This window comes from Vipera ursinii, assembly GCF_947247035.1.
Source record: "Vipera ursinii genome assembly, chromosome: 2".
NCBI classification, from domain to species: domain Eukaryota; kingdom Metazoa; phylum Chordata; class Lepidosauria; order Squamata; family Viperidae; genus Vipera; species Vipera ursinii.
The window spans coordinates 137,378,265-137,392,595 of NC_139513.1; the positions used below are offsets into that span (position 1 = coordinate 137,378,265).

Genomic DNA, 14,331 nt, shown 5'->3' on the forward strand with positions numbered 1-14,331 from the left:
CTGTAGACCTCACTCCATATTTAACAGGTCCCTAAGTGGGCTTGTGTGTGTAAGTACACTGGCATGGTCTATCATCCTGATCACATTTTGATTTTCTTATTTTCTTTGTTTAAATCTGTAATTTTTGTTTGACATTTTAATGGGTTTTTCATGACCAGGACTTGATGACATTTTAAACATTTGTTTATAAGTAAGTTATGGGAAGAGGAGAATTTTTTGTTGTATGTTTAGACAAAGTGATAAGTTATGATATTAAAATTGAAACAAAGTGTAAAAATTGTGAAGGAGTTTTTGAGAGAAGTTGAAGAGAAAATGATAAGAAATGAATTTATAAATCACTATTTGAAGAGGTTAAAGATTAAGATTTTCAATATATTGTTTCCAGGAGATTTTAATATTGTTTTTCCTGATTAATTCAATGACAAAGTTTTAAAGATTTGTATATAGATATGAGATATGAGTAGAAGAGATTTTTTTGTTGTATCTTTACAGAAAATGATAAACAAATTAAATGAATATGAAATTGGATTTGTTTAAGGCGTATGTATGTATGTATGTATGTATGTATGTATGTATGTATGTATATTTCTGGTAATGGACTTTTGCTGATTAAGATGAAACACTGAGGCTTATTTGTTGAAAGATGAGATATGGAAAGAAGAGCTCTTGGGTTGAAATGTTAGAGAAGGTGGTAACATGCAGAACAGCTCTTTTCAAAGGTTTCCAGAAACTTATTTCTTAGAATAGCTAAAGTTACAGCTCTAAAAACATTTAATAAATTTAAGCTATACAGTAGCTACATCTTAGTCTAGTATCTAATAAAATTATTTTCTTCCCATTTTAACAGTAAGTAAAAATAGCTTAACTTGCAGTAGTTTCTGAACTGTTTTTTTTCCTTGTTCCAGAAAATACCACATTTTACTCAGAAGTAACTTTCTGTATCTTCTGTTGGGAAATATGCAGAAATGCAAATTAAACTCCCTGTGGTCAGTAAGGAGAAGAGCTTTAATTCCAAGACGAGCTTTACTTCTATAAAAATCCTTCTCAGCTCTAATGAGGTGAAGATTCTATTCTTGATCACACTCAGTTGGTTTGGAAAGCTTTAGAATACTAATAAATAATTATGGTACCAGAAAACAAGCATTTCCACACCCGGAGGTGTTATTCCATTTTAGGGGAAGAAAACTGCTATTGCTACGAATGGATTGGTTTACTTTGAAATGAAAACACACAATTCAAAGGTGGGATCTTAGTTAGAAATCGTAACAGCCGTACAATGGAGGAAACACACTGTAATTTGCCGAATATCTAACTTGGTCTTGTGCAGTTTTCCCCAACAGCTGCGATCCAAATTTTTGAATTTTCTCAATTAGCTCAGCCAGTGACTACAGTTAGTTGGGAAAGATGGTAGTTATATAGATCAAAATATCTGGAGGATAGATTGCAAGTCCTCATTGACCCCTTAGATCAGGGGTGTCAAACTCAATTTCATTGAGGGCCACATCAACATTGCAGTTGCTCTCAGGGGGCCGGGTGGGTATGGCCAAGGTGGGCGTGGCCTACTGGGTAGGCGTGGCTAGAGTGCATATGGCCTACTGGGTGGGCATGGCCAGCTCTACATCGTTTGCATCAAGGGTGACTATGGGGGCCTGGGCAGGAGTGGGACAGATCTGAGGATCTCTGGCAGGAGGAGGGTCTCTGGGCCAGGGCCAAGGCAGTGGGGGCCGTTCCCTCACTGTTTCCAGGATGGCTTTGCGGGCCACATGAAACCACTTCGTGGGCCGGATCCGGCCCCCGGGCCTTGTGTTTGACATGTCTGCCTTAGATGAATTAAAGTTCACATGCTAGATTTCCTTGTGTTGAATGTGAAGCTGGTTCATCCTGGCATGTGACAATAATTCAAATTGCAGCCATTCAGCACATCCACATTAAATGGGACAACTGTATTTTCCTTCAACAGAATCGTCAAAGCTGGGGTTGAAGTTGCCTTCCGTGATTACTTGAATCTTCCCAATGACAAATCTGGATGTTGAGACTCAATATGTAAACTCAAAACAGTTTGGATCACTTCCAAAAATACACTGTTCCTCTTGATATCTGCGGCAGGGAGGGCCAATGACTTTCAGCAGCCTTTGTACTAACTAGACCAGGGGTAGGCAACCTTGGCTCTTTTATGACTCATGGACTTCAACTCCCAGAATTCCTGAGCCATGGGATGCATGGCTGGCTCAGGAATTCTGGGAGTTGAAGTCCACGAGTCATAAAAGAGCCAAGGTTGCCTACCCCTGAACTAGACCAAAATATCGTAATAAGAACTCCTTGATGTTTCTACACCAAGGCTATTCATCTGTTGCTGGATACCTGGAGTTACTAGATTTGGAATGCATCACTGTCTAGGTAAGAAAGACTCAGTAGGGAATAGAAGCCCATTGGTGGGTTTTCTGGAAATAGAGAGGAATTGATACCAACTGACTAGAAAGGCTTCTTGTTCCTCTGCTTTAGAGTAACCATTGCCTGGTAAGTAACCTGCTTTAAAGAGGAGTGTTCTATGAAAATCAGCAGTCCACAGCTCTTCAGGTAATCTACACAATATGCAGCCATCCTTCAGGGCATTGTGGGAAATAAGATTTTTTTTCTCCTGTTGTCTACAAAGAGGTGCCCAGTCTAAATTCAGTTTAAGATGAACCAGGAGGAGGATAAAAGAAGGATCTTGGGGTGGTCCATCAGAGTGAACAATTGGACAGCAGCCCGAGATTAAAATATTCCTAGTTTTGTACTACATCATTTGATCATCATCATCAATGTTGAAAAATATGTTTTCATTTTGAGAGTTGTGTTTCCTGTGCCTCTTTTTCAGAAAACACCTGTTGCAGGCCATTTATACTGACAGTAGTTGGGGGATTCTAGGAATTGTTGAATCAGTTTTCTTTTTAATTTGAACCCTAGAGGTACAGCACATAACCTTTAAATTAAAGCCTTTTTGAGCCAGCTTATTTTTTCTGAGAGTCAAGCTGACATGAATGGCCAAGGCTCAGAAAGAAAGGGGTGTGCTTGGATCAGCCAGAGATTACAGATATTCCTTGATTTACAGCCACTATTCCAACTGGAACTTCCCTTACTGATCTTCACTTCACTTTACTTGGACTTCAGTAAGGCATTTGATAAAGTAGATCACAACCTACTACTTGATAAGATAGAAAAAACGTGGGTTAGACAGCATCACCACCAGATGGATTCATAGCTGGCTGACCGGCCCTACTCAGCATGTGGTCCTCAATGGAACCGCATTTACATGGAGGGAAGTGTGTAGTGGGGTGCCCCAGGGCTCTGTTCTGGGCCCAGTGCTCTTCAACATCTTCATCAACGATTTGGATGAGGGGATAGATGGGGAACTCATCAAATTTGCAGACAACACCAAGCTGGCAGGAACAGCCAACACTCCAGAAGACAGGCTTAAGATGCAGGAGGATCTGGACAGACCTGAACACTGGGCGCTATATGAAATTCAATGGTGAAAAAAGTAAGGTTCTACTTCTAGGCAAGAAAAACCAAATGCACAGGTATAGTATAGGTGGTATCTTGCTCAATAGTAGTAACTGTGAGAGGGATCTTGGCGGTCCTAGGGGACAATAACTTAAATATGAGCCAGCAACGTGCTGCAGCTGTCAAAAAAGCCAACACAGTGCTAGGCTGCATTAACAGAAGAATAGAATCAAGATCATGTGAAGTGTTAATACCACTTTTCAATGCCTTGGTAAGTGCATAGTGCATTCAGTTTTGGTCACCACGATGTAAAAAAGATGTTGAGACTCTAGAAAGAGTACAGAGTACAGAGAAGAGCAACAAAGATGATTAGGGGACTGGAAGCTAAAACATATAAGGAACGGTTGCTAGAATTGGGTATGTCTAATTTAATCAAGAGAAGGACTAGGGGTGACATGATAGCAGTGTTACAATATCTCAGGGGCTGCCACAAAGAAGAGGGAGTCAAGCTATTCTCCAAAGTGCCTGAAGGCAGGACAAGAAGCAACGGATGGAAACTAGTCGAGAGAAGCAACCTAGAACTAAGGAGAAACTTCCTGACAGTCAGAACAATTAACCAGTGGAACAACCTGCCTCCAGAAGCTGTGAATGCTCCAACACTGGAAGTTTTTAAGAAGAGACTGGACAGCCATTTGTCCGAAATGGTATAGGGTTTCCTGCCTGAGCAGGGGGTTGGACTAGATGACCTCCAAGGTCCCTTCCAACATTATTATTATCATTAAATAAATCACACCCAATTTTACAACCTTTTTGCTGAGATTAAGTGAATCATGTAGTTATGTTAAGGAATCATGTCATTAAGTGGCCTGTGAATCGGGCTTTCCCCATTGACTTTAGTTATCAGAAGCCCCCTGGGAAGGTTGTATATGGTGATCACATCATTCTGGGATACATACCAGTTGCATTTTGATCACATAACTACTGGCATGGTGTGGCAGCTGTAATTGTGAGGACTGGCTGCAAGGTACTTTTTTCAGTGCAGTTTGAATGGTCATTAAATGAATGGTTGTAAGTTGAGGACTATCTGTATCAATCTTTGGCCCCTGACTGTTGGCCATCCCACTTTGCCTCTAATGTAAAGAACAATGAAGCATTTTATATATCTCCCAACTGGTTTTTGGATGCACTCAGCTTAAGGGGGAAACCCCTACTCAACACAGGACTTGGTATGACTTAAAAGCTTTGAATGAAATGACTGTAATGTCATGGGGACACGGCCAAGAAAAAGGTTGCTGGGCTTATTTGTGCTACCCTTGGGTGCAACTGGGAAGGTAGCTCTGTTTCTCTCGTATAAAAACCAAAATGACAGATCTTACTTGAAGCTGCCTTATACAGACTCAGAAATGTAGATCTCCTATTTTTTCACTGTCTATCTTTGACTGCCCCTTCATGGATTACTGCCTTGTCGTGGCGAAGGGGCTTGCGTAATTCAATGAAGCTATGAGCTATGCCGTGCAGGGCCACCCAAGACGGACAGGTCATAGCAGAGAGTTCTGACAAAACGTGATCCACTGGAGAAGGAAATGGCAATCCACTCCAGTATCTTTGCCATGAAAACCCTATGGACAGTACCAAAAGGCAAAACGATATGACGCTGGAAGATGAGCCCCTCAGGTCGGAAGGCGTCCAATATGCTACTGGGGAAGAGCAGAGGGCTAGTACAAGTAGCGCCAGAAAGAATGAAGCGACTGGGCCAAAGCCGAAAGGACGCTCAGCTGTGGATATGTCTGGTGGTGAAAGGAAAGTCCGATGCTGTAAAGATTTTTTCTCCATAGGAACCTGGAATGTAAGATCCATGAATCAAGGCAAGCTGGACGTGGTCAAACAAGAGATGACAAGACTGAACATCGACATCTTAGGTATCAGCGAACTAAAATGGACAGGAATGGGTGAATTTAATTCAGATGACCATCAGGTATACTACTGTGGGCAAGAATCCCTCAGAAGAAATGGAGTAGCCTTCATACTCAATAAAAGAGTAGGAAAAGCAATACTGGGATACAATCCTCAAAATGACAGAATGATCTCAGTTCGAATCCAAGGCAAACCATTCAATATCACAGTAGTCCAAGTCTATGCCCCAACCACCGGTGCTGAAGAGGATGAAATTGACCGGTTCTATGAAGCCCTACAGCACCTTATAGAACTAACACCAAAAAATGATGTCCTTATCATCATGGGGGATTGGAATGCTAAAGTAGGAAGCCAAAAGATAACCGGAATAACAGGAAAGTTTGGCCTTGGAGTACAAAATGAAGCAGGGCACAGGCTGATAGAATTTTGTCAAGAGAATACGATGGTCATAGCAAACACTCTTTTCCAACAACCCAAGAGACGGCTCTACACATGGACATCACCAGACGGTCAACACAGAAATCAGATTGACTATATGCTCTGCAGCCAAAGATGGAGAAGCTCTATACAGTCAGTAAAAACAAGACCAGGAGCTGACTGTGGCTCAGACCATGAGCTTCTTGTTGCAAAGTTTAGGCTTAAACTGAAGAAAGTAGGGAAAAGCACCAGGCCAGTCAGGTATGAATTAAATCATATCCCCGTTGAATATACAGTAGAGGTGACAAATAGATTTAAGGAATTAGATCTGATAGACAGGGTGCCTGAAGAACTATGGACAGAGGTTCGCAACATTGTACAAGAGGTAGCAACCAAAACCATCCCAAAGAAAAAGAAATGCAAGAAAGCAAAATGGCTGTCTGAGGAAGCTTTGCAAATAGCTGAGGAAAGGAGGGAAGCAAAAGGCAAGGGAGAAAAAGAAAGATACGCCCAATTGAATGCAGAATTCCAAAGAATAGCTAGAAGAGATAAGAATGCCTTCTTAAATGAACAGTGCAAAGAAATAGAAGAAAACAATAGAATAGGGAGGACCAGAGATCTTTTCAAGAAAATTGGAGAGATGAAGGGAACGTTCAATGCAAAAATGGGCATGATAAAGGACCAAAATGGCAGGGACCTAACAGAGGCAGAAGAGATTAAGAAGAGATGGCAAAATTACACAGAAGAACTATACAAGAATGAGCTTAATGTCCCTGATAATCACAATGAGGTGGTCACTGACCTCGAGCCAGACATCCTAGAATGTGAAGTGAAGTGGGCCTTAGAAAACCTGAGCAACAACAAAGCTAGTGGAGGTGACAGTATTCCAGCTGAGCTATTCAAAATCTTAAAAGACGATGCAGTAAAAGTGCTACACTCAATTTGCCAGCAAATTTGGAAAACTCAACAGTGGCCACAGGATTGGAAAAGATCAGTTTACATTCCAATTCCAAAGAAAGGCAGTGCCAAAGAATGTTCCAACTATCGCACCATTGCACTCATTTCTCATGCTAGTAAAGTTATGCTTAAAATCCTACAAGCTAGACTCCAGCAGTATGTGGATCGAGAACTACCAGAAGTACAGGCAGGATTTCGAAGAGGCAGAGGAACTAGAGATCAAATAGCCAACATACGCTGGATCATGGAGAAAGCTAGAGAGTTCCAGAAAAACATCTACTTCTGCTTCATTGACTATGCTAAAGCCTTTGATTGTGTGGATCATAACAAACTGTGGCAAGTTCTTAAAGAGATGGGAGTACCAGAACATCTTATTTGTCTCTTGAGAAACCTATATGCGGGCCAAGAAGCAACAGTGAGAACTGGACACGGAACCACTGATTGGTTCCAAATTGGGAAAGGTGTCCGGCAAGGCTGTATACTGTCGCCTTGCCTATTTAACTTATATGCAGAGCACATCATGAGAAAGGCAGGGCTAGAGGAGTCAAAAGTTGGAATTAAGATTGCTGGAAGAAATATCAACAACCTAAGATATGCAGATGATACCACTCTAATGGCAGAAAGTGAAGAGGAACTGAAGAGTCTCTTGTTGCGAGTGAAGAAGGAGAGTGCAAAAGTTGGGTTGAAACTAAACATTAAGAAAACCAAGATCATGGCATCCAGCCCTCTCAATTCCTGGCAAATAGATGGGGAAGAAATGGAGGTAGTGACAGATTTTATTTTCCTGGGCTCCAAGATCACTGCAGATGGGGACTGTAGTCAAGAAATTAAAAGACGCTTGCTCCTCGGGAGGAAAGCCATGGCAAATCTAGACAGCACACTAAAAAGCAGAGACATCACCCTGTCAACAAAAGTGCATATAGTCAAGGCTATGGTCTTCCCAGTTGCAATGTATGGCAGTGACAGTTGGACCATAAGAAAGGCTGAGCGCAAAAGAATTGAGGCCTTTGCACTCTGGTGCTGGAGAAGACTCCTGCGAGTCCCTTGGACTGCAAGGCGATCAAACCGGTCAGTCCTAGAGGAGATCAACCCTGACTGCTCTTTAGAAGGCCAGATCCTGAAGCTAAAACTCAAATACTTTGGTCACCTAATGAGGAGGAAGGACTCACTGGAGAAGAGCCTAATGCTGGGAAAGATTGAGGGCAATAGAAGAAGGGGACGACAGAGAATGAGGTGGCTGGATGGAGTCACTGAAGCAGTAGGCATGAGCCTAAATGGACTCCAGAAGATGGTAGAGGACAGGAAAGCCTGGAGGAACATTGTCCATAGGGTCGCGATGGGTCGGACACCACTTCGCAACTAACAACAACAACAAAATCTTTGACTGACCTGGTGTTGGATTACAGCTGTGTCATCCCCACCAAATTAGGAAATCGGATGTTTCCTATCCTGGATATCAGCTTTCTTTCACCTGTGCACAAGTATTTGTACGAATGGTTAGTTAAGGAGGAACGCTGAGATGATTAGCGATTGATTAGTTGCTAACGCAGAGACTTTTTACTAGCACCTATATCAGGACCCAATTGAAATATATCTATTTAGATTAGATTAGATTAGATTTATTGAATTTATATGCCGCCCTTCTCCCTAAGACGTAGAAGACTGAGAGATGGTTTACTAGAAACTTTACAGATGTTAATACGTATGTACATCTTATCACATTTTGTCCTATCAAAGAATGTTTTTTTTCTTTTCTGTTTTTCTTTTTGGTACATAAGGTAATACTAATTGCAGTGTCGTAGCCAGGGAAGTTGTAACATGTCCACTTTTGTTTTTAAATGTATATTCAATAAAATCTTTTTTTAAAAAAAAAGGTATTGTATTAGGATATTCTTGGAATCTCTGTATTAATTTTGAATTTTCTAGCCTAGCCTTTGACACAGATCTGTGGTAGATCAGTACCCCTCTATTTGGGGCAACATTGCTTCTATTTTAATCAAGCCGCTGTTGATCTGCATTTGATCTCCATCACTACTAATTGCTTGTAACTGTGATAGCGTGGATAGATTTTATTTTCTTTCTTTTTAATAAAGCCTAATTTGATAAGCAATTGTAAGATTAATTTACTTTTCAACAGGTGGGTGGGACAAGAAGGGCTGTAACCTTCAGTCATAAATTAATGTGCCACAAGGCCACAAAATTGTTTTATAGAAATGGTTTAAGTATTCTCCATTTTTACTTTTCAATCATCAGAAAAGCAACACAGGTGGCAAGAACCCTCCTTTACTAACTGTGGTTAGGGAAAATGCTACGTAAGACACCTGGAAGACAGACGGTGGCAACAGTAATTTCATGCAGCTGGCTGAAAACAGGTGATGGGGGTTAAGACTGTAAAAGAGAGCTAAATGCTCCATGTTTTGGGCTCAATTTTTCAATTATCATGACGACATTCCAGATATATTATAGAATATAATTGATATGAAGGAGTACCGGTACATCCAAATGAAAGGAGTACATACAGTATTTATGCTGTGGCAAGTTAAACTTACATCTGGCTGAGAATATGTAAAGTATGGGTTCTTCTATGGAACAACTGACATGAAGCAGCATTCTGAGGATGCAAATTTCCGAATTTTTATACCTCACAATTTGTGTCACGTCTAGCAAACAAGCAAGCTGACAGTACAGTCTCAATGATGTAATGCAACTGCACTCTGGCCTATATCTACAAATGAGGGCAGAGAAGGTGCCTCTCCATTCCTTTCCAGTGGCTAAAAATACTAAAAATTGAGTTTGAATCAATAGAAGAAATTTATTTACTATTACAGAATTATTACCAAACTATGTTGCAGATAATATTCAAGAATGTTTTCCATCCATTCTGTTTGTGATTTTCAACCTGACTAGTCACTGCAGAATTGTTACAACTATTTATAATAAAATACTGCATTGTTTGATAATCCTAGAGCATAACTACTCTATTTTATATCTGCATGGAGGAAAGAGTCAATTCTCCAACATATGGAAAATTGCTGGGCTAAAAAATGAGCAGTCACATCTTCAAAACTTCATTCAGAAAGTGTCATATCTTCCCCCTGACTCAAATTGTTTTTTGTTTAAGGGGAAATTTCCTTTGGGTCTCTCAACCAATTAGCTTGGGGGCTTGGTACTGCTACTTACATACATGCAACTGAACAAGAAGGATGCCACGTATGACATTAGCTCTCCCTTGTATGCTATTAATTTATGAAAATAAATTAGGCAGGAAACTACTGAAAGGCTAGAGAGCAGAGAGTCACTTGATTGTTCTGGAAACGATGAGAATTATGATGGAAGGAATTAGGTTGGCTGAATGGATTTCAACCATAGGGCCACTGCTGCTTCATGTATCAAAAAAGCAGATTAGATGCCTTGCATATTTTTTTTAAAGGCAATAATCACAAGATGCATCTGTGCAGAGGCTCTCCTGACCTTGGCTGCCATCTCCTCTTCTGGCTGAGGAGAAAGCCCCTAAATTATGCACCAATTTTATCTTGGAGAGGATAAACCCATCCAGAACTCAAAGATGCAGTTTAAAATTCACAGCCACTCAATCTTCCTTAGGTTATGTAAAGAATCAGGGCAATGGTCTTGAGGCAAGAGCCATTTTATAAGCAAAGAGGGCTATATTTCCTATTACTATCCAGCTTGTCCTCCAAATTACCAATTGGTTGTTTGGTTGTCTTCTAGAAGATATTTTCCCTGAGATTGGATAGTTTTCTGGGTTGCCAAAAGCTCAGCTGGTATTTACACACTTCTATTTTTTTTTAATTTGATATACCTGACATAAATAAGTGTCTTTTGTTCTGGTACAGCATTACGATTGTCAATCATGCTGCAACAGATTCACATAAAAATCTTTCCTCTAAAGCTTAGGGTATATAAAAGGATTTGACCAACGTTGATGTAAGATTATCTAATAAAACCTGAACTTGCTCGGGTGAGATCCACTTGCAGGTCCAACTCCAATTGAATTAAAACCAGCATATCCATTAATGCTATTCTGATTATGCTTAACAAGAGAGATGGTGATAAAACAACACACGATGACAGTGAATTAATGGGAGAAAAAGCAAAGACAAGACTGGACTGCAAGGTAACATTAGAAGCACAGCATTTTTATAGTCTTTATGCAATCTTGATCACAATTTACATACAGAAAAGATTAAAAAGCCACGAAACTTCCATGACAGTAAGAGTCCAGCTCTGGATTTTTTTTAGGAACTCCCAGCTAGAGGAGAGCAAAGGTGCCTCCTGCAAGCTCTACTAACAAGAACGACACGTGTAGAAAGCATCTTGAAACACTTCATCAGTCGCTTCTCGCCAGCTTGTTATCAAGAACAGCCTATTCCTGAGCACCTAATGGCTGCTGCACCATGTGCTGGGGGAATGCACAGAGGTCTCTGAAAGGACCTGTGACCCTCTGTGGCCTGCACCAAAACTGTCTCATGTACTCTCTTGGCCCTGGTTGTTTAAAATGTGACCTGAGGTCCAAGAGACGTATTGGGAAACCCAGAAGAAACCCTCCGAATCTTGAAATTCACGCTGACTGTGCCTTAATTACAACGCTTTCCTGTCTTAATACATCCATGCTATCTTTCAGTCCATTCATATCCATATTCCAGGAAGTATGGTCGGGATGGTTCTCTTCTCAAGGGACACTGGAAATGGTAGGGCTACGTGGATCAGAGAGACAACACGGCTGAGAACACTGCAGCACCTGCCAAAGAAAGACAGCACAGCCCTGTGAATTAGGGAGAAACCACAAGCCTTACACGAGCAAGGCTACACCTAAGAGAGGATTTTAAAGGTCACATCCCAGGACCAGAAAGCAGAATAAGGGCAAAAGGAGACCAAGCCTAAAGACAACAGTCTCTGCTGGATGATTGTGATAAGCTTCAGATAGAGATGTACAATGTCCCTTGGCATATGGAGGTCAAGTCCCATACTCCCCAAAACAAGCAGAATCGCTTTCTTTTGGAAAGGGGGAGTTTTACAGGGGACCCCTGCAAAGGGGAGGTCGCCTATCTTGTTCCTTAAAACCTCCAAAGTTGCCAAGGAAGCAGACAACATTACAGTCTGCAGGCCGTATTTCTTATACCCTTAAAAGTTAAGGCTTCACATCTGCTTCTTCCACTTAGCCTAAGGCGACTTTCAGGGAAACGATACACCTTCTTGTCTTTGTTGCAAAGCAAACACTTGGTAAGACTTTAATTTCCAGCATCTTTTAAGCAAATTCTGCTCTGCAGGTGAAAGATAAAGGGCTGGAGGTTTGGCCTTTCTATCTGAAGGCATAAGCATGACCACCATCCATGTATTTAAATATTCTGTGTTAAAGTACACCCACTTTGACAAGTTCAAAGGCAGATCTGAAGGCTTGTATCTGAAGCCATCACACTTGAAACACAGATAAAAGAGGTATGCCAAAAACCCCTCTCCTGCATGGGGTCACAAAGCATTTGTAAATCCTGTAGAATATTTATACAGAACCACTGAAATGAATCGCCCGGTTGGCAGAATCCTTGCAGATCGCCTATCTCACGTCCATGCTTAGGGCAAGAATCTCCTACCTAAACCGAAAGGGAACCATTATCGCTATCCAGGTCTAGGGAGACTGTCCCATTGATTATCAACTCTCATCATGAGTTATTTCCTCCTCATATTCAGCCTAAATCTCCTTTCTTTTCATTTGAGTCTGTCGGTTCTCCTTCCGGTCTCAACTTCAGCGAAGAAGCAGGCTTACACCCTTTTGCACATTGCAGCATTTAGCTGTCCACATGTCTGTTGCGAAGTCTCTTCTATCGTCCAAAGATGGGTCAGCGCCTTCCATTCTTCTACATGGGACTTGATTTGCAGGTCACGTGTTTTATTAATTTCATGTTTATTTTACTTGTAAAAACCTATTAGCTGTCCACCTTACCGTGCAGTAACTCTGAGCGGCTTATAATTTATTATTTGATTATTGCATTTATTATTCTGGGAGCCTTCCTCTAAACCCACTGCAGCTTCTCTGTGAAATATTTCCTATGACCTTAAGCAGGCCACGACTGGCCTGGCCTTTTAAAGGGCTGCATCCCACTGCTTGCTCATGTTCAGCTGACCCCTTTTCCCAATGCATTCTGGCAAGTCTGATCTCCCCAGTCCTTTACCAAGGAGTCTGATTTTTTGTTTCCCTTCCAAGATACAGAATCTTCCGCTTGTCACAGCCAAATATCGGATGGTCACAGAACGCGAAGGCTCAGCAGGCCAAGCAACAGAAACTTACTCTTGGGGCTGCTCTGGCCATCAGGCTCCGGGACCTTCCAGTCCATTTTTCTCCCTTTTTCGTAGAGGCCCTTGAGCACCTTCCGGAACTCCTCCGGTTCCAAGCCTCCAGTGCTCAGTTCCATGTATTTCCGGTACAGCTGGAGTGCTGTTCGTGCATCTTCAATGCTGTCATGAGTCTCTCCTTGAATTTTCAGGTCTAAGCAAAAAAGAAAAGAGAGACAAATCCAACACATAGCAAATGTTGTCTTGCCTACTTGCTTTAGGTTCAAGAAAAGAGGGGATCTCTTTAGGCTAAGGTTAGGGGCAAGAGTTTTATTTTTGTCAAGTGTGGAAAACGAACTCAACTCCCAGGCTTCGATATTCATCTAATCTGGAAGGCCTTCCCTACTCCCCGTTCTCCCTGTCCAAATTCTCAATTGCAAAGCAGGCCTTGAGAAACTGTAAAACAACTCACGAGGGCAGTCAGCCTTACTAGGTAGACTGGACCAGGAAATCGGCTCCACTGGAAGACATAAAACTACTTTCATTGCAATTTTTGGCTTCAGCAACAAAACCGTGCGAGTCTGCTTGGGTTGCGCCTCCTCCTCCTCCTCCTCCATTTTAAAGTTCAGTGAATTAAGGGAGGCGTCTTGCCTGAGCAGTTTCCAAGTTTTAGCTCGTTATTCTGGATTTAAAGTTTCAGATGCTTTTGCTTAGGTAACAGCTCCTGCACATTTTCATCAATATCATCTTCCAGAGGACTGTACCGGAGGGATTCTTTAGCAACCATATTATTCTTTCATGCAGGGTGGCTTGGCTGACCGGAAGAGGGACGCAGCTTAATTTTGCCCACAGGATTATTGTACTGACCCAAGAAATACCAGGCAAGGAAGCGCAGGGAAATCATCCTCTTCCTAGGCATGTGGAACAAATACACCGTGTCGATTACTTGATCTCTGGGAACCTGTAGGAGGCAGGTATAGCCCTATTAGCACACAACCACATGATCATGAGATCTCAGTCTATGAGACCTTCTAACCTTAGACTGAAACCAGACTTAGCCTAAGGTCCACTTCCTCCAATGGAGGCAAGACAAACAACGAAATCTGGTAATTAATGCAACTGAAAGCAAATTAGCTGAATACCTTTCATTGCTCCTGTTTAATAATGCTTTGCTTTCCATATTAAAAGTAGTGTCTGATAGCAATTTCTGGGCAGCTCAGGAGCTGACCCAAAGCTTTCAGGCACTGTGTGCTCCAATTTAAAAAAAAAAAA

The 14,331-nt window shown here is 41.5% G+C and overlaps 1 protein-coding gene across 1 annotated transcript in view; it reads right to left on the minus strand.

Moving 5' to 3' along the window:
• Window positions 1-10,907: 10,907 nt before the first annotated feature.
• The window catches only part of PAN2 (poly(A) specific ribonuclease subunit PAN2), a 38,647-nt gene continuing 35,223 nt past the window's right edge, over window positions 10,908-14,331 (minus strand). Inside the window, exons 23-25 of the mRNA XM_083353425.1 lie at window positions 13,927-14,041; window positions 13,076-13,273; window positions 10,908-11,530 (exon numbers count right to left, since the gene is read on the minus strand). Of these exons, the coding sequence (XP_083209551.1) occupies window positions 11,496-11,530; window positions 13,076-13,273; window positions 13,927-14,041 (348 nt within the window). The 3' untranslated portion in view covers window positions 10,908-11,495. The remainder of the gene's footprint in view (window positions 11,531-13,075; window positions 13,274-13,926; window positions 14,042-14,331) is intronic.